The following is a 21,466-nucleotide window of genomic DNA, read 5'->3' as shown; positions in this document are numbered from 1 at the left end:
AATGGATGACAACAGGAGTGGAATGAGGGTAAGGAGGGAGACTGCTATTTGCCATTCATTACTTTTTCTCTTTGGTATTATTTGATTCTGAAAAAATCATCTGCGTATATATTGATTAAAAGCAAAAAAAAATTTACAAAGACTACCCACATAAAGTAATACTCTATATTATTTATGCATATGAATGTATATGTAAGAGTATAAACAATGATCTGGAAGGAAACATACCACATTCATACTAGTGACTGCTTCTGAGGAGTGAGAATTGATGGTGACGGTTAGAAGGAATTTCAACTTTACAATTAACTCTTTCTTTTATATAAAAAGATGAAGCAAATACAACAAAATACTAAAAACTGCCAGTTATTAATTCTTGGTGGTTAAGAAATAGTTGTTAGTCACGTTATACTCTTAGGGGCATCTTCCCACACAAATAAACCCAGCTGATATTTTACAAAGTTCCAAGAACAACTCAACAGAAAAAGGAATACTCTTTCCGACCAATGGTGCTGGACCAATTAGATACCTATAGGGAAAAAATCTGAACATCAAACTAAACCTTACACAAAAAATTAATTCAAAATGGATCACAGATTTAAATTAAATATAAAACATAAACTATAAAAATTTTAGGGAAAAAAGTAGAAAAATCTTTGGATTCTAAGGCGAAGCAATGTGTTCTTAGGCTTGACATCAAGAGTATGATCCATAGAGGAAAAAATGATTAAAGAACTTCATCAAAATAAACTTCTGCTTCACAAGAGAACCAGAAAAGAAAAAAAGAAAGAAAAGCTACAGACTGGAAGAAAATATTTTCAAACTATGCATCCAACAAAGAACCAGTACCTAGAACATAAAGAACTCTCAAGTATCAAGCGTTTAAAAAAAAAAATCCAAATAGAAAATGGGCAAAAGACATTTTTACAAAGAGGATATACAGATGGCAAAAAAGTACATGAAAAAATGTTCAATAACATTAGCTAGTAGAAAAATGTAAATTAAGACCACAATTTTAATTTTAACTTAGGGGTATCATTACATACCTATCAGAACAGCCAAAAAAAAAAAAAAAGTGACAACACTGAACACTGGGGAGGATGCAAAGAAAACGGACATTCTGGGACTTCCCTGGGAGTCCAGTGGCTAAGACCCCGTGCTCCCAGTGCAGGGGGCCCAGGTTTGGTCCCTGGGGCTGCAGCTAAGAATCCCATATGCCACAGTGAAGGTCAGAGACCCAGCAGAGTCAGATAAAGAAATAACACATATTTCAAAAGAAGAAACAGCCCATTCACATATTGCTGGGGGGAATGCAGAAGAATATAGCCACTCTAGGAAACAGCTGGATAGTTTTTCATAAAACTAAACACTTAGTTAACATATAACCTAGCAATTCCACCCTTAGCCATTTCTCCCAGAGAAACAGAAACTTATTTTTACACAAAACCTAGACATGAATGTTCACAGCAGCTTTACTCATAATCGCTAGAAACTGGAAACAACCCAGATGTCCTTCAACAAGTGGTTAATTGGTTAACAGTTTACACTGTGGTTCAATCATATCATGGGATATTATTCAGCAATAAAAAGGAACAAACTTGATACAAATAAAAACTGGGGTGAAACTCCAGAGAATTACACTGAGTAAAAAAAGGCAATCCCAAAAGTCTATATACAGTATGATTCCATCTATATAGTAACATTCTTGAAATGACAAAATTATAGTAATGGAAAATTGATTAGTAGTTACAGGGGTTAGGGATGGGGAGGGATAGAATGGAGAGGTATGTGGTTATGGAATTCTGTATCTTGACTGTGGTTTTGTATACACAAACCTACCTGAGTGATAAAAATTGCAAAGAACTAAATACACAAACACACAAACAAAAACTGGGGAAATCTGAATAAGATTGGTGGACCTGCAATGTAGAAGACCTGGGTTCGATCCCTGGGTTGGGAAGATCTCCTGGAGAAGGGAACAGCTACCCTCTCCAGTATTCTGGCCTGGAGAATTCCACGGACTGTATAGTCCATGGGGTCGCAAAGAGTCAGACACGACTGAGCAACTTTCACTTAACTTACTTATCAATATCCCAGTTGTGATACTGTACAAAGCTTCTGGAAGATGTTACCATGGGATAGCTGTGGAAAGGGTATACATGATCTTTGATCTACAATTTTCTCATAATAAAAATTACATTTTTATTTATTAAAAAAAAATCCTTTGAAAGAACGATGTAGAGGGGAAAAAAGGTAAAGTCTCACAGTCCATGGGCATCCTGGAGCGCAGTGAATACCTACTTCTTAAACTAGAATTCCAAGGAAAACAGTTTGTTCTGTGTAAGCAGTTCTACTGGAACTGAGTGTAAGACACAGGCCTGAAGATGTTGAGGATTCTGGTTTCTAGCTCCTGAAGTAGGATGTTTTCATTCATTCAATAAATAAAGAGGCAGGACTGGGAATCCTTCCATAAGATTGGGATATATTCTCTGATTATAACATGATAGCTGACTTGGATGATGCAAAGAGGATAATCCAAACATACTTTTTTAATGTGATGAAGGGGAACCATGGTAGAAATGACACCTTAAGGACCCCTCAGCAGAAGCACCAGAGCAAGGTCAGGGATTCCCAGAACAAGGAATCCCTCTGCTCTGGCTGGGAAAAGGACTGGACACATATAGGGGTCTAGAACTGGTGGGGAAGAACACTCTCCCCACGTGATACATGCTCTGCTTTCTCGCTGTTTTTTTTCCTTATTTTTCTTTGGATTCTTGTTTTACTGATTTTTTTTCTTAATTGCTTCTCCTCTCTTACCTTCCTTATCTGTTTCCTAACTTGTTATTATTCTCTTTCTTTTTCTTTCTCTTTCTTTCCTTACTCTTTGCATACCTTTTTTACAGTACACTGACTAAGCTGGAGAGGAATTACAAGGGGAGAGATTCCTAAAACATTTAAGCTATAAAATAATCAGTGGATATCAGTGAGTCTAACATAAAATATTACAAACAGGAAAACTGAGGTATAAAGTAGGGAAATAACTTGGGTAAGTCACAGAGGATATTTTCAGCTAAGCTGGTACTTGAGCCTGAGACCCACTGAAGACAGCTTCCTTAATTTTCAACAAACAGATCTCAAAACTTGGAGGAAAAGAAGTTTTCGCTGCAGTCAATGAAAACATGTTAAGATAAATGACAGCAGCAGTAAGTGAAATGATCAGTGCTCTACTGCCAACAATAGTTATCAAGTAGTTACAAACCAGTTATAGAATTTAGGTAGAAGGAAAATCCCACAGGCTAAATTCCTAAGAGGCAACTCTTCTCTCTTACTGACTGTGGGTTATTTAAAATGGACCAGTACGCCTCCTCAGAAAGTAATGTAACACTATAAACGCTCTAGGCAGAAGCTGCCCAAAAGCAAGGACCAGAGATCACACTTACCACAAGAATCAACAGCCTACCTTTTGGGCCTCTACTTTTTTTTTTTTTTCCCCTAAAAGCACTTGCATATCAGGAACACATCAAAAAAATGCATCCTTTAGTATACAGTTTCTCTATTGTTACCAAAGACCTTCAGAAACTTCACAGCATATGCTACTGGCAACAAGCGCCAACTGGTGCCTCTTTCTGGATGAGAGAAACCATGATCTAAGTGAAAGTGGTGCTCCTTAACCTAAGGAAGAGCCTCTCTTAAGGATGTAAGGTGTGGAAGGTGTACCAACACGTGTCACAAGCATCTTGGAAAGTGATCACTGGCCCAAACCTTCCCTACTTACATGGAACAGTGGAAAGTACCAACTGGGTTCTCACGACGGATGTCTTCATACTCCTCGTATATCCCCCGCTTCTGCCTGGTGCTAACATAGTCCATCAACTCCTGGATGGTCATGGCTTGGGGGTCTGGGACATGCACTGAGTCCCAGTCTAAGGCTGGAGGGAGGGAGAACAGGATGATCTCATCGAAGGGATCTGGGTGGCCATTCATCTGGGATAGAAACTGGAAATTCCAAGTGGCGAGGTCAATTTTGACATATCCACCCAGGTTTTCCGGGAGGCACTCTCTGGGCAGGTGCTGGGTGACTTCAGACGTCTTCAATATCTGAATCTGGAAAGTAAGAGAGAACTACATGAGTCTGTGGGAAGGGAGGGGCATACAGACAGTGAACGTAAAGAACCAAAGTACTTCAGAGAATGAGATGAGATTGGCTTGAAACACGTGGTATACTTAGAAAAGACGTAAATGCAATTTCATCTGTTTAACATTGAAATCCTAGGAATTTCCCAGGAAAGGTTTGATTTTCCACAATGTATAGCAAACTCATTCCTGGAATTAGGGGCCCTGTCATAAACATAAAGGTAGGTATAGAGAACCAAGGCTTTATACTATATACAAGGCTTTCCAGTTCCATCTCACATGGGTCCTGGCCTTTTTGACTACTAAGAATGCATAGAAAGTGGTTGTTTTGTCAACCCCATACTAAGGTAACCAATTCTAAGTCTGTTAGCTTGTCCTTTACTCATAGCTTGGTATGGATGTTCTCAAAAATAGATTTCTAAATGAAAGCAAGACAAAACCAGCCACCCAGAGGCAGGGAAGCCCAGGAAAAATGCTAGAGAAGTAACTACAATACTCAATTCCTCTCTTTGCTGCCATAGTGGACACAGCCATATTGGACCAAATTAGCCTAGCTGGTTCCTTATGAAATCTGTGTGGAATGGGATGTTTGCCTTGCTTGCTGTTGCTTCTTCCTGGAATGCCGTCTTTTTCTCTATGGCCTCTTCAAGGACCAGCTATGGCTCAACTCTTTTGCGAAGCCTTCCCTGACTGTCTGAGGCAATATTCTCCTCTGTGTTCACGTTGAGCCACAGTCCTCTGAACATGTCTTGTCCCCTTTCACAACCATGAGCTGCACAGGAGTAAGGGCTATGGCACTCAAGTTTTAATTCCCAAGGCTCAGAACCTGGACTGTAAAGGTGCTCAATATATTTTGAGCTTGTACATGCATGTATATACACTTGTATAAAATGCAAGTGTTAAGAACTCACCCAAGGAGTCCTCTCAAAGAGTCACCTGGGAGAGTACCTCTCCTACTCTGGGGTCACTATGTCCCTAACCTTCTACAAAACGAAATGTCTTTAGTTTTTTCCCTCCAACCCAAGTTGCCTCAGCAACAAAGATCTGTATTGTTAGTATTCATATAATCTCATATTAAAAAAAATCCTCTGATAATATTTTATATTATCATCTTATTCTAGTATACCAATGTTTCCTATACCCTTTCTCTTAAGGGTGAGAAATGAATGAGTGAATGACTAAAACCATAATCTTTGTGTCATGGAATATTCGGGGAATGATAATAGAATTAAGATGATGTTAGACAACACTTTTGAAGTTAGGAAGCAACAAGCTGTTTTAAGAGAAAATGCCAGGAGTAAAAAAGTGTCTGAGATTCTCCTTTACCACCCTGGTGGTCAAAGGGACTGAGTGATACTTCCAGTTGAACAAAATCAAATACCAGCTCAACTGAGGTAATTATATTAGAAGCTGTACAAATCTAAATTTGGGAAGTGGTAGCTATCTCTAAGTTACTCATGGGACACATTTCTTCGATATTAGCTGCATGCAAGGTACTATATAGAGGGGAAGTGCCCAGATTATTTCCAGGTTCAAACTTCAAGGAACTTGTAGTACAGTCAAAAAGGAAGCTTGTACTGAGCTGAGTAAAGAATAAAGCAGAAAATATAAGTGAACACACTAACAGAAGAAGGAAGAGAGACAAGTCAGGAAGGCTTTTGAAGGCAGAGAATTAATTGGCAAGTTTCAACAGCAGAGATGGAACTGTACCTATCCCACCTCCAAATAATAAAGTTAGCTTGCCTTACCCTCTCCCGAACTTTATCCTTCAGAAGGAGGCTGATAATGGAATAGGGCACTCGGAACCATATGGGTGCTCCCACAATCAGCACTTTCTTCAAACGAGCTGGAAAAGCTCCCTGTGGAGAACACATGTGTGTGTTAGTCACTCAGTCATGTCTGACTCTTTGTGACCCTATGGACTGCAGCCTGCCAGGCTCCTCTGTCCATAGAATTCTCTCAGCAAAAATACTGGAGTGGGTTGCCATTCCCTTCTCCAGGGGATCTTCCTGACCCACGGATCACACCCGGGTCTCCTGCATTGCAGGCAGATTCTTTACCATCTGAGCCACCAGGGAAGCCCTGTGGAGAACACATATAAGGATTTAAATACACCAATCAGGGCACTTCAACAGTGCCTAGTGGGAGCTTTGATTGTTTAAATCCAAAATTTAGGTTTTCTGCTCTTTTCACCATTCTTACCCAGCAGGGGGAGTCTACAGCCTAATTCAGATTTCACTTAGTGGCTAGAGAAAAAGTAGTTAAAAAGAAAGAAATGAAAGCAACCTAAAAGTCCATCACCAGAGGAATGGATAAAGATGTGGTACATGTATACAATGGAATACTACTTGGCCATTAAAAAGAACAAAATAATGCCATTTGCAGCAACATGGATGGACCAAGAGATTCTCATACTGAGTGAAGTCAGACACAAAGGCAAATATATCACTTATATGTGGAATCTTAAAAAGAAAAAAAGGGTACAAATGAACTTATTCACAAAACAGAAGTAGAGCCATGGATATAGAAAACAAACACTGTTACTAGGGGATAAGGGTGGGAGAGGGATAAATTGGGAGATTGGGATTGACATAAACACAATACTATATATAAAACATGCAACTGATTCACTTTGCTGTACACCTGAAACTAACACAGCATTATAAATCAACTACAGTTCAACAAAGCTTAAAAAAAGAAATTAAAAGCTGATTTACCATTCAAAGTAATCATATTATGGAGACATAGACAGGGGCAAAAGTTCAGCCTGGGACACCTAAGGATTATAGGTGAGTATGCTGGAATCCACACACTGAAATGCATGGGCTTTGAGTTATTTGATCTGGATCCACTTAACGCCAGAGAACGACTTCAGAACTTTTGGTTACGTTAGTAAGTAAGATATACCCTAAAGATTCTCAAGTCTCCCTGCAGATCTGAAAGAGGAATCTCAAAGGAAACAGATGAGTATCTCCTTACCTTTTTTTTTCTGTGATTATATTCCTTTGATCAAGTGAGTTCTCTATGATTTTTATTGTCAGTACAACACCACATTTTCAAAAAAATGCTTATTTGTGAAACAAATAAAATAAAAAAGTAGTAATATTATGTTCTTGTCCATATAAGCTTTATAGATCAAAACTACTCTGACTTTTCTTGTCAGCAGACATGTATGCATCCTTACATTCTAATTATTAAAACTTTAAGGAACAATTAGATCACAAATAAAATGAACATGAAACATTTCTCATAATCTTTCCTTTATATTGATATCTGTGTGTTTATAATCATTTTCTACTCATCTCTTCATCTATTTATATATTCATTCATTCAGTCAATCAATATGATCGCCTGGGCATGAGGACAAATTAGGTCTAAAAGAAAGGAGACACCCTGATCTGCACAAGGCATAAGAATTAAAAATTATTTCTTTTTAAGCCACAGCTCTCTGTTTCATTTATAGTTTCTCATAGTTTCTCATTTATAGTCCTGCTCATAGGCAGGGATAATGAGTAATACTGTCCTTCTACTGGGAAGAAATTATTCCCAGCTATATAATAGTATTTTAAAGCACTGTAATAGCATTTTAAAATATGAAAGATAAATATGAGAAAATCAGCCACCCTATAAATAATAATCAACATAAAAGTATAATGGTAAAAAGCCTCTGGTTTATAATAGTATTTGTACACAAAAGCACCATCTCTCTCCCTGTGTGATAATGGTATTACAAAAGAGATGATTTATCCCTGGAGTTTACTATGTTTATACATATATATATGTACATTTTTTAGCCTAAGAATATACGTCAAAAGAAACATGTAAGACACATAGTTTTAAAATTTTATTGAAAGACATAACAGAAGACTTTAAAAAATCCATAAAACAAAGCATTCCTGGACAGGTAAAGATGAGGCTGTAAAGTCAATTCTCCTTAAATTAATTCATTATATCCAAATTAAATCCCAAAGTGTCTTATCTACCAGAACTTGACTGAATGACTCTAATGTTCATCTAATCAAAAGATCATGATTTTTTAAAAGCATTTTCTCAACAGATTTATAATTTTGAAAAAGTGATTACCTCTGTGGAATGGCACTGGGCTGTATGAAGGAGGGGTTGGAGACTTTTCCTTGAATTAGTTTTTTTGTTTGTTTTTATAATTTAAAAAAAGGTATAAAGTTTGTTTTTAGAATGCATGTTATATACCAGTAAAAATTTAAATAAAAGCACACAAAAGTGCATGTAAAAGAATAAAAATGTAAAAACAGTCAAAACAATTTTTAGAAATAAAAGAATACAGGGAAGTTTATCCTATAAAATGTTAAACTTCATTATAAGGCTACAATAAACTTAAAAAGTGAGTATGTTGGTCTGGATGCCTAGATCAATAGAACAAGGAGTCCAGAAATAGACACACTTACCATATGGAAATTTAGTATAAGATAAAGGCGTTACCCAAAGTAAGTAGGGAAAAAAGTGTATTAGTTAACAAATATCACCAAGACAGCTATTTAAAAACAAATTATTCTGCCCATAATATTATATACTATACATATTATTAAATGTAAAATATGTAATACAGTATATTAAAACTATAATGAAAAATTGAGAAAACATGGTACTATGACAAGACATCATCATGTTGAGTAAATTATAAACTGCAAAAATGCTGGTAACACATACTTAGTAATGTTCCTAATATTCTTAATAACAAATTTTGCAAATCAATGAGACAAACACTTCAACAGAAAAATGGGTAGAATATATAAGCAGAAAAAAATTTTTAAAGAAATACTGATGTTAAACGTGAAAATAAGTTAAAGTTCATCAGTAATAAATAAACACCAGATAAAGACATGAATATGATTAAAATCCAAATAATAAATGATGATGAGAATCTAGCAAACAAGGATGTTGATGGGAGTATAAATCTGAACTAAGGTTTTAGAGGACTATTTGGCAATATTTATCAAATTTTAAATGTACCTACATTTTGACCATAAATATCTGCTTACCTAAATTTATCCTGAGGAAATAATTGACCAAATATACAAAAATAAATGTAAAACGATGTTCACTGAAGCCTTTATAACAACACAAAAAAATAGAATAAACTTCATTTTTTCTGCTTGGTATATTAACAACAGGAACATTTTTTGTAAGGGACTTCTCTGGTGTTCCCAGTGGTTAAGAATCTGCCTGACAATGCAAGCGGTGCTGCTAGGTCACTTCAGTCGTGTCTGACTCCTTGCGACCCCATGGACTGTAGTCCACCAGGCTCCTCTGTCCATGAGATTCTCCAGGCAAGAATACTGGAGTGGGTTGCCATGCCCTCATCCAGGGGATCTTTCCAACCCAGGGATCAAACTGATGTCTCATTATGTCTCCTGCATTAGCAACCGGGTTCTTTCCCACTAGTGCCACCTGGGAAGCCAGCCACTGCAGAGGGACATGGGTTCAATCCCTGGTCCAGGAAGATCCCACATTCTGGGGAGCAGTTAAGCCTAGGTGTCACAGCTAGTGAGCCTGTGTGCCGCAAATACTGAAGCCCCCCAGGCCCTAGAGCCTGTGCTCTGCAACAAGAGAAGTCACAGCAGTGAGAAGCCCACACACCACAACAAAGAGTAGCCCCCATCTGCTGCAACTAGAGAAAGCCCACGCAGCAATGAAGACCCAGCACAGAAAAAAACAAAAACTGTGCAGCCACTAAAAAACGTGAGGGAAAAAAGGAGCTAAGAGCTATATGTACTGACATATAAAGATGACAAAGATACACTGCTAAGTAAAAAAATGACCAATTACAACTGCTGAATATAATGTGCCATACTTGTAAAGAAAAATAATTATCCTCATCCCATATGTATGCATACCTATATACACATGTACACATTTTAAAAGCTTGGAGCTTGGACATACATACCCTAAGTTCTTTATACTGATAATTTTCAAGGGGTGGAATTATAAGTAATAGCTCTGTACTTATTGGAGAAGGAAGTGGCACCCCACTCCAATACTCTTGCCTGGAGAATCCCATAGACGGAGGAGCCTGGTAGGCTACAGTCCATGGGGTCGCTGGGAGTTACACACGACTGAGTGACTTCACTTTCATGCATTGGAGAAGGAAATGGCAACCCACTCCAGTGTTCCTGCCTGGAGAATCCCAGGGACGGGGGAGCCTGTCTATGGGGTCGCACAGAATCGGAGACGACTGAAGCAACTTAGCAGCAGCAGTAGCAGCTATACTTACTAGTTGTATTACCTTCAGCAAGTTCTTGTATTTTCTAGGCCTAAGTTTCTAGATCTATAAAATGGGTACAATAATAGTAATAGCCATCACAACTCATGGGAATGATATCAGGATTAATTGAGGATTAATGATATCAGGATTAATTAATTTAAAGCATGAAGTTAGAACTGTATTCAAAACATTCAGTAAGTGTTAACAAATATTACTTTATAAGTGTCAGCATTAATAAATTTTCTGAAAATTAATGTACTTTTAGTCATGTATTTCTCTTTTTTTTAAACTCACTCATTTATTTATTTTTATTTTCGGCTGCACTTGATCTTCTCTGCTGCAGCATGTGGGCTTTCTCTAGTTGCAAGTAGGGGCTACTCTCTAGTGGTGCGCGGGTTCTAGAGCGCTGACTCAGTGCTCGCAGTGCACAGGCTAAGTTTCCCCACAGCATGTGGAATCCTCCTGAACCAGGGATCGAACCTGTGTCCCCTGCACTGGCTGGCAGACTCTTAACCACTGGACCACCAGGGAAGTCCCAGTCATGTATTTCATAATCAAGAAAATAAACATTTATTCTTTGGGCTAGACAAATTCCACATTGTCTAGTAAAAGTAAATTTCACACTGCATGGTTTAAATGGTTCATCTAAAACAATAGTTAAGAATCCATATGATGGCAACTAAAATAGTTATGACATTTTAAAATTTAAAACAAGGATTACTCCTAAGAAAGTTACCAAGATGGGGAAAATTTATTCAGATCAACTTAGGAAGTCAAAGATTATGTATACTTTTATTCTAGTGTCATATTTTCATCCAAATCCTCACCACAGTAACTATTGGAAATTAATTCACACTGAATAGAAATCTAAAGTGTGAGACCGTGCACTGAAGATAAACTTCTATTTATAACTTTCGTAAGAATGAGGATGGTAGGGGACTGAATTTAAAATTTTATCTATTCCCAATGATGGAGCAATAAGTCACTAAAGAGAACATATAGATATATAGATTTTAAGGCAACCAAACTTTTATTTCATTCTGTTTGAATTTATATAACAAAACATCTACAGTATTTTCACTATTTTGCAGCAAATAAAGGAGGACATACAAACAGCAAAAGAACATTTGAAGAAAAAGATATCATGTTTTTAAGGAACTCAAACAACAAAAAAAGGATACTATTATTTTAAAATTCTATATTCAAAAAAGGAGAACAATTATAGAATGCAGTACTGGGATAGTTAACGGAAATAGATACTCTTATTTGTTGGTGACAATGTATATTTCTTTTCCACTTTTATCGAGGGTAACCTAGTGATGTATAACAGAGACACAAGAATATTCATAATCTTTAGCCAAATAATCCAACTCTCAGAAATATCTTCTTAAAATAATTTAAGAGAAAGAGCAAAAATAACCATAATAGTATTATTTAAACCTGAAAACAATCTGAATAATACAGAAAGATGGTTAGATAGTTAAACTGTCTATGATATATTAACTTACCAAGTTATTGTGACTCTGTTAAAACTGATAAGTAAAAGGCCTATGTTGTGGAAAGGAGAGGCTATTTAGTATGCAAAACTGGAAAAAAAAAAAAAAAGCTATCCATATGGAAAAAAAGTCAGATTCCTACATCTTATACCATACTCGAAAATCAACTCCAGATGGATTAAGGTCTTAAATGACAAAAACAAAATTTTTAACTTTTAAAAGAAAATAGCTCCTCAAAAAATTAAATGTAGAATCACCATATGATCTAACAGTTCCACGTGTAGGCATACACACCGAAGAATTGAAAGCAAGGACTCAAATAGATGCTGTAACACCCATGTCCATAGCAGCATCATTCACAATAGCCAAAACGTGGAAACAACCCAACTGTCCTTCGACAGATGAATGGATTAACAACACAAGGTATATACATGATAGAATATTATCCAGCCTTAAGAGAGAATGAAATTCTGATACATGCTACAATACGGATGAATCTTAAAAATATTAAGCTGAGTGAAATAAAACAGACACAAAGGGCAAATACTGCATGATTCCATCTACATGAGGATCTAGAACAGGCAAATTCAGAGAGACAAAAAGTAGAAGAGAGGCTGCCGGGGACTGTGGGGTAGAGAGGGGATATACTGTTTAATGAGCACTGAGTTTCTGTGTGGGATGATGAACAGTTTTGAAAATGGATAGTGGTAATGGGCTACATTGTGAATGTACTTAATGCTACTGAACTGTACACTCAAAATTGTTAACAACAGTAACCACAAGATTGTGTATAAGTGTATATTTTATCAAAATAAAAAATAATTAAAAAAATAATACACATGGTGGAATCAGTGGTAGAGCAGTAAAAAATAAATATTTAATATTATTTTTCTGACTTTGGAATAGGGAAGGACTTATGATGCAAAATGTATTAAGCAGAAATTAAACACAGACACATCTAACCATATTAAAATGAAGAACTTTTGTTAGTCAAAAGGACTCTACAAAAAGTGAAAAAGCAAGCTATAAACTGAATATATGTGTATATGTGTATGTATGTATATACATGTGGATGTACGTACATACATACAAGTATGTGTGTGTGTCAGTTGCTCAGTTGTGTCTGACTCTTTGCGACCCCATGGCCTGTAGCCCACCAGGCGCCTCTATCCATGAGATTCTCCAGGCAAGAATACTGGAGTGGGTTGCCATGCCCTCATCCAGGGGATGTTTCCGACCCAGAAATTAAACCCAGGTATCCTGCATTGCAGGCAGATTCTTTACCCTCTGAGCTACCAAGGAAGCCTGACATACACACAAAGAGATTAGAACTAATACATAAACAACTATATAAATGGACGATAGGAAAATGGGTAAAAGTCATAAATAGGCATTGTGCAGAAGAAAACATAAATGGCCAATAAATATATGAAGAGATACTCAATCTCACTAATAAAAGAGATTTTGAGTTATATCACAAGATACCATTTTATACCTGTTGATTGGGAAAAATTAAGAAGTATGACATTATCATGTATTGGAGAGGATGTGGAAAATTTACACATGGCAGGCAGGCACAACCATTTTGGAAAGCAATTAAACACTATCTTAAAACACTGAATCTTCCCAGGCCTTATGACCCAGTAACTCTACGCCTAGATGTATACTCTAGAACATTTTCAGTGGGGGTGGTATCACCCCCAGAGGGTGAAATTAGTTCTGAGAAGACTGGGAATGGGAAAAATGGTCCAAACATACATGCTCTCTTTGCACATAAAGCAGAGATATACGTTCTGCCTTAGAGATATTCTTCCACACACACACCAGAAGATATGTATAAGAATGTTCACAGCAGCACTGTTCATAATATTAATAGCAAAAATCAGAAAACCACCCAAGGAGCCATCTATAGAAGTGGATAAACAAAATGGTATATTCACCAATGGATGAGGAATTAAAAGGCATGAATCCTTCAACCATCAATTAGAAAGGAAAGAATATCAGCTACAAACCACACTAGCAATTTTAACAACACAGTGATGAGTGTAAAAATACAAGTCCCAGTGAACAACATGCAGTATAATATTCTCTTTACATAATTCCTGCTGGAAAGCTGTAGTAGTAAATGACCACTTCTAAACATCCAGTTCCACAGCACTCCCAAGTGAGACACCAGAACAAAGACTACACAGACTCCTGGGTGAATGTTTTTCCCGCTGCAGGTTGTCATGCAGCGGGTCCTGAAATCAATTTAGTGAGTCATGACTAACACTTTAAAAAAATGATATAGAATAGAATACTCAAAATGACTATACAGAGTAAAGTTTGTTTTATGAAACATTTAAAATTTTGTTTTATAAATATGTACACAAAGATCTATACACCTATATCCTTAGATTCTGAAATCTACACATCTCTGAAACCACTGGTTTCTATTGTTAGTTTGGTGCAAAAATCCACGCAACAGCAAACTCTGACCTGAAATTTCATAGGTTATTTATAACCTTTGTTCTTCTCCACTCATTATGAATAACACATTTCATTGCAGAAATACTTGATACTAGAGTGACATACATACCACATTATCTTTTAAAGTTCAAAATATTAAATAACACCTCTGGACCTAAGAGTTTGAGATAAGAGAATAAGAAACTATCTCTGTATATAACTTTATATGTATGTGTAGAGTTAGTGTACATATACTTTTGTGAACTAAATTGCAGTGGAAAACATGGTTCTGACTAGACTAAGACAAAAAGTCTGAAAATCACTGGCTAGGTTACATTTTTCACAGACAATGACCATCCCTAGCCTTCATTAATTTTTACTCTATAAAACTCCGAGAAAGAGACATCCCACCTTTACAACTCATTGTCCCTGTGCATTTTAATTCCTCCCACTTTACTTTTAAGACTGTTTCTTATTCTGAGGAAGCAGATATTGGTCACCATTCACAGGTGACCTTGACATTGAACATAATTCTGAAGTTTACATCATTCCTAAATCTCACAAAGAATAGAAAAAAGTAACCACTGAAGGAGGGTTGAAAGGGTCCTCTCACAGCCCTTCCTTACCTTTAGCAAGTTTAGGACTTTCTTGCCAAGATCCAGCTCAAAGTTGGTATAATTAGAACCGCACATGTCATAGATAAACACCAGTCCATTCCTCTGAGTTTCAAAGCTGTAAACCAATCATTGAACAAAAATATTTATAAGTAATAAGATGGATGAGGCAGATTGAAAACCTGGTTCAGAAACAAAGAACACAGAGAGTGTGGGACACATATGGGACCGAAATAACTGCCTTCCCTGAACACTGGCCTTACAAAGAATTTATAATAAGAAATACATATTTGGACTTTGACCCTGTTTCCTGGCAGAATTCCTAAAACTTGGAATTTCCTAGGAAAGCAAGGAAGGTATCCATTGCCATATTAATGAGGTGACCCTTGGAATGCTCTTAGGACACCTAAGGATGGGGGCTGTTTGCCAGAGGAACCAACCACGTGATTAGAAAGGGCTGGAACTTCTAGCCCTATCCTCCCATACCCAGGAAGAGGACTGGCGCTGGAGACTGAGCTCAGTCCCCAGTGGCCAGTGATTTAATCAATCATGCCTTGCAATGAATGAAGCCTCCATAAAATGCCAAAAGGATATGATTTTGGAGAATTTCCAGGTTGATGAACACATGAACACATGCAGGTGAACACATGTAGCCCTCTCAGAGAGGGCATGGAAGCTCCATGCCCCTTTCCCCACACCTTTCCCTCTATGCATCTCTTCCATCTAGGGGCTTTCCTGGCGGCTCAGACAGTAAAGGGTCTGCCTGCAATGCAGGAGACCTGGGTTCGATCCCTGGGTTGGGAAGATCCCCTGGAGAAGGAAATGGCAACCCACTCCAGTACTCTTGCCTGGAGAATTCCATGGACAGAGGAGCCTGGTAGGCTATAGCCCATGGGGTCGCAAAGAGTCAGACATAACTGAGCAACTTCCTCTCAGAGAGGGCATGGAAGCTCCATGCCCCTTTCCCCATATCTTTCCCTCTATGCATCTTTTCCATTTGGCTTTTCCTAAATTATACCTTCTTATAATAAATTGGTACCATATTAAGTACAATGTTTGAGTTCTATAAACTGCTCCAACAAATTAATCAAACCCAAGGAGGGGGCACTGGACCCTTTGATCTATGATCAGAAGCAGAGATGACAACCTGGACTTGCCGCTGGTGTCTGAAGGGATGGTCTTTTAGGACTGAACCCTTAACTTGTATAATCTGAGGCTCTCTCCAGGTATATAGTGTCAGAGTCGAGCTGAACTGCCAAATGCCCAATTCGTGGGGGAGAACTGTTTGATACTATGGAGGAAAAACCCCACATGTTCGAAATTGAATTATACTAATTGATGCATATTTATCCAGATTCATCAAGTACCAAACTCATAGTCTGAGAATGTTCCAGAGCATCTAGGTTATCAAAATTTGAACTGTATTCTCCTTTATCTCTGAACCTGACTATCCAAATTCTGTACCATACTATGTTTAACTAAAAAAGTTTCCTCTTCCATGAAGGTCTCCCTGATAATTGTCACCAAATGTACTACCATTGTTCATACCCCTCGAAGCCCCACAAATCTTTCTGTGGATTTTTCTAGTGTCTCTTAAAGTACTCCAATTTTGTGTAGCAATCTCTTCTCTCCTAGAGGGCAAAAACATGTTTTGTTCACCTCATTACCCTCCACAGTCCATAGCACAGTCCTTGCAAATATCATGAATGGTCACAGAATTGTAATTCAGTGGGCTCGAAGCTCATCACTAAGAAAACACTGTGGGCCTATGAAAAACTGTAAAACAAAATTCTAAACTCAATGATGATGTATTTATCTCTTATGACTTTAATGAAGGAAGAGAAAAACCTACTAATGGCCTTTGGGAGGCATCTTAAAAAGTACATAAAGAGCTGGTGGGCCTATTCCCAGATTGAAGTTAGGAACAAAAACTATCACTTGGTCCAATCTCCTTAATTCCTAAAGTTGCACTCTTCCACCAAGCCCGATCTTTACCTGCTTCTGATCTGCACACCTAAATGTCTGTTAGAAATAAATTACTTGACTGGACTATTCACAGATGATAACAATAGTTTTCACATGTATTTATATTCAAGAAAACTTTTTGACACAAAACAAATTCCTGAACACAGGAATCTCAATGTTATTTTGTATCCTTATTTTTTGTTTCTGGCATTACCTCCTGGAAACCTCCATAACTTCATCCTTTCAACAGAAAAAGAGGCAGAAGCACCTATCCATGAAGCAGCACTTCAAAAATCTCTGAAGTAGAACCAAGTTCTATACAGACTTAATCTCAAATGGCCCCTCACATGTTAAAGTGACAGCTATATCTTGTCTCCTTTTTTCACAACCCCGGAGAGACTAATTTACCAAGATCAAAGATGCTGTTAAATGAGTGGCCCAGCACTGAGAAGACCACCCACATCTAGAGATGTCGCTTCTCTCCACAGGCTCAACAAGGGCCAAACTAGAAGAATTACAGGTTTTCCCCTCACAGCTCCAGCTCGTGGCAGGGGATTGAAACAAAGAGAAATCAGCACCAGAGGAAACAGAATTTAATAAAAGAAGTTATAGTGCATAATGATGCAGATTCTATACTCCTAGACCTGAAACTGCTCATCCTTTGAAGGCATACGAAATACAAATGCAATAGCATTTTCACTTCCCTGGGTACAGAATATAAGGTTTATCATTCAACAACAACACTGATTCCCTACTAAGAATAACCGCTTCCCTACCCTACTGAGACTGATTTCTGAACTAGGATATAACTGGGAACACCAAGAAGACTACCGCTGCCCCTGACATTTGCTTCAAAATAATCAAAGGTAAAAGGGTGGGTGCTGCTGCTGCTGCTAAGTCGCTTCAGTCGTGTCTGACTCTGTGCGACCCCATAGACAGCAGCCCACCAGGCTCCCCCGTCCCTGGGATTCTGCAGGCAAGAACACTGGAGTGGGTTGCTATTTCCTTCTCCAGTGCATGAAAGTGAGAAGTGAAAGTGAAGTCACTCAGTCGTGTCTGACTCTTAGCAACCCCATGGACTGCAGCCTGCCAGGCTCCTCCACCCATGGGATTTTCCAGGCAAGAGTACTGGAATGGGTTGCCATTGCCTTCTCCAAAAGGGTGGCTGAGGGGCTATCAACAAAACTAGACTGGTTTCAGATCATGTGAAAGTTGATGATACGATTTCTTCTCCACCATGGGGATTTGGGAATTTTCCATCATATAATGTTGAAAAGAAGGTTCCCTGCCCTCCTAGAGCTTACCATCCAGTGGTAGGTAAAAAGAAAAAAAAAAAACATAAGATAAATGACATCATAAAGCTGCTGCTGCTGCTAAGTCACTTCAGTCATGTCCGACTCTCTGCGACCCCATAGACGGCAGCCCACCAGGCTCCTCCGTCCCTGGGATTCTCCCGGCAAGAATACTGCAGTGGGTTGCCATTTCCTTCTCCAATGCATGAAAGTGAAAAGTGAGAGTGAAGTTGCTCAGTTGTGTCCAACCCTCAGTGACCCCATGGACTGCAGCCTTCCAGGCTCCTCCATCCATGGGATTTTCCAGGCATGAGTACTGGAGTGGGGTGCCATTGCTATGTATAATTAAATACAAAATGATTGGTATTAGTAATAACTGCTATTAAAGTCAGAGTAGAAAGAATTTTATGACTAGTTGGAGGGGTGAGGGAGCCAGGCACAGAAATTAGGCCTTCAGGGAAGGGCAAGATTTAGTGAAGAGAAAGGGTTTCCTCCTCTTCCATTCTGGTTCAAGGTAACAAAGGAAAACAAAAATTTCTACTCACTGGTAGAATATTTCATTTAGGGGAAAAAAAAGGGGCTCACATTTATTTAGCTTACATGCACCCTCTGAAAAATGAGGAGTCACTGAGGATTTTTAAGAAAGTGATGGAGATCATGAGCACAAAGTTTTAATTGCGTTTACCTGTGTGGTATTCCTATGGGATTCAACACTCTCACTGGAAAAAGCAAGCTTTGGTCACTGTCATGCCTGTATGAAAGCTCTGACTCTAAGCTGCTCAAAGAGGGAGCCAATGCTAAATTTCCTGGTAAAAGAGCCTTCCACTCAACCCCCTGAGGTAAAGAAACATTTCAAAGGGAATTATATTCCAGAAATTATGTCTGAAGAACAATCATAAGAAAGAAGAACTGAGAAATCCTTTCTCCTTAGTAACTTCTCATTTTTAGAATAATGCTGTGGGTGTGGTTTGGATATATCTCCCGCTCAACACCATCAGCAGAAGCTAAGTACATGAAAGTAACAATAACAAGGCAGGAGTTAAGTGAACCAGACACAGAGCCCCACCTCAGAAAATCCTTCAGCTATCCCCATCCTCTAAGCACAAAAGTATGACTAAAGTGCACAGCTGCCTCTCACTATCTCCAGTCTCAGCCCTCAATATATCACTTCTAACCCAGAGGACCAGTCAATGACACTGGGAGCATTAACACACTGTAAATGGCGAGCTCGAGGGAAAAAAGGATGTAAAAGAGAAAGATAACACAGTAGGAGTACAGATAGTTCTGACCAAGAATGAAGAAACCAGGGTCTTAGACTTAGTTCAATCAATATGTGATGACTGTAAAAAAGCCACAGAACTTCCTGGGGCCTAAGTTTCTTTGTCCATAGAACAGTAATAATACTATTTACCTAAGAGCAGGAATGGAGACATCACCCAAGCTGGTTCTTTTGGCTGATAGAGGAGCCTAGTGGAGCCACAGTCCACGGGATTGCAAAGAATCAGACACAACTGAGCAACTGAACACAGAGCACACTTATTTATAAAGATGGTTCTGCTTAACTTATGCTCTTGGACTCCTCTCTCCTGAATGCTGATTCTCAAAATCCTCAGCATTATTCCACTTTTACAGATAACGAAACTGAGGCTCCAGAGGGTTTTGAAAATCAATACCAGGGGAGAATGGTCAGAAAGAATGAGCACGGGTCATCTTACCTTCACACTCTTTCAATAAGTAATTCTCAGTACACTAAGAATGGCTGGTTAATTAGCTTTCTTAGCCTCTGTTACCCTGAAATAGAGCCAAGCAGGTAAGGATGCAGAATACCCATCATCTTGATAGTGCCTGGAAACACGCCAAGCCCTTAAGGACATGGAGTGTTTTCTATTCATAGCACTGCCCAAGGCACATCCTAGGAGCACGGTAAACGCACTGCTGAGTTTAATCAAATCAAACACTGGCACTTTCCCATCTGTATGTAGAACACCCCAAAAGATAATGTCCAAACTCACCTATCCACAGCTCTGTCCAGCAAGTAAAACAGAGCCTGAAGTACCACATGTTGGACTGACTTGTGGGGATGATGTAATCTGGCAGTGAAGAGGGCGATAGAGGCTCCTGTTGGGTCCCGAACATTCTAGAGCAAACAAAACAAGAAATATTTAGATATCAAGTAGAAAAATCACAGAAATCACTAAGGCTTCTTATAGCTTGGACAAAGATTTGCCATAAAGAGCACAGATGCTGACAATACTTCTCTGACTTGCATCAATTGCTCCAGAAAAGGAAAAAAGCTTTTTAATCATCCCATGTCTGACTCCCAGCACTCCCAGGATCATATTCCTATGGCAGGAAAAAACCACGTTCTCATAACTCTTCAAGTACAGAGAAATTAAATTAAACAATGGTCTATATTGGCTGCCTAGCTGATTTCCCAGAGAGGATAGTGAAGAAAAAGCAACAGGAGAAAACCATAGAATATGACCATGGTTTCCATGCTCTGCCTTAAAAGTACCACTGGACACTTACCTGAAAGGCTGTGGTCCCTAAGTGGAGAGAACTTAGGTTAAATAAGCAAGGACAGGGCTCTGACACACTGTATACAACTCCCAAAGGTCTTTACTGACCTTAATGGACCAATGAAGAAACTTTCCTAAAACTACTAAACAACTGAGTTTCAATTATTTCAGTTATTACTAGAATAATTTTATGCCAAACTTCACAGCTGTTTTACATCTATTCCCCGCTATTAAGACTCTCTAGATTCAGGACAAGACATCTAGGAACAAAGTCCAAAGAGAACAATAGTTACAAAAGGAAATAAAGAGATGTTATAAGAGCGTTTCATAAATACTCACCAAGATGGTGAATTTTCCACTAAGGATCTCAGAACGGAGAGGTTCCTCATGAGGTTTCAGCTTCACAATGCCCTCCTTCCTTCGTGTTTCCTAAAAATATAATAAGCAAGATAAATTAATATAAAAATACTGTATACTTATGACAGCTTTATGTAAACCACCAAATCTCAGAGATAAGGGATTTTAGAAATCAGCTTACTGAAGCATGAATTCCTTTGTAACCTTCCTCGAGGCCAACTGTTAGCAGAATTCTTGTCCAATGCTACCTTATCAGCCCCTCAGAGCTTAGGATCTTTCCTTTGAAAGAGTGAGAAGCCTAACCCTGAAGACCAATCAATATATATCAATCATTAGAGTACAAAGCTAAACTTCTTAAACATGCAGCAGCACTGATATTAAAATATGCACCTAAACTGTCTGG

At 38.3% G+C, this 21,466-nt stretch overlaps 1 protein-coding gene across 3 annotated transcripts in view; it reads right to left on the bottom strand.

The window, feature by feature from the left end:
* Positions 1-21,466, bottom strand: part of PTPN9 (protein tyrosine phosphatase non-receptor type 9) — a 73,032-nt gene that overhangs the window by 14,834 nt on the left and 36,732 nt on the right. For 2 of the 3 annotated variants that reach the window (XM_004017839.5, XM_042235213.1), the window contains exons 3-7: positions 21,046-21,135; positions 20,200-20,324; positions 14,943-15,048; positions 5,880-5,990; positions 3,773-4,101 (exon numbers count right to left, since the gene is read on the bottom strand). In XM_004017839.5, coding sequence (XP_004017888.1) covers positions 3,773-4,101; positions 5,880-5,990; positions 14,943-15,048; positions 20,200-20,324; positions 21,046-21,135 — 761 coding nt within the window. The remainder of the gene's footprint in view (positions 1-3,772; positions 4,102-5,879; positions 5,991-14,942; positions 15,049-20,199; positions 20,325-21,045; positions 21,136-21,466) is intronic. The other variant, XM_042235214.1, reaches the window with a different exon arrangement.

The sequence above is a fragment of the Ovis aries genome, chromosome 18 (assembly GCF_016772045.2).
Source record: "Ovis aries strain OAR_USU_Benz2616 breed Rambouillet chromosome 18, ARS-UI_Ramb_v3.0, whole genome shotgun sequence".
NCBI classification, from domain to species: Eukaryota; Metazoa; Chordata; class Mammalia; order Artiodactyla; family Bovidae; genus Ovis; species Ovis aries.
The sequence above is the reverse complement of the archived record's forward strand: the minus strand, read 5'-3'. Positions and strand labels throughout refer to the sequence as shown.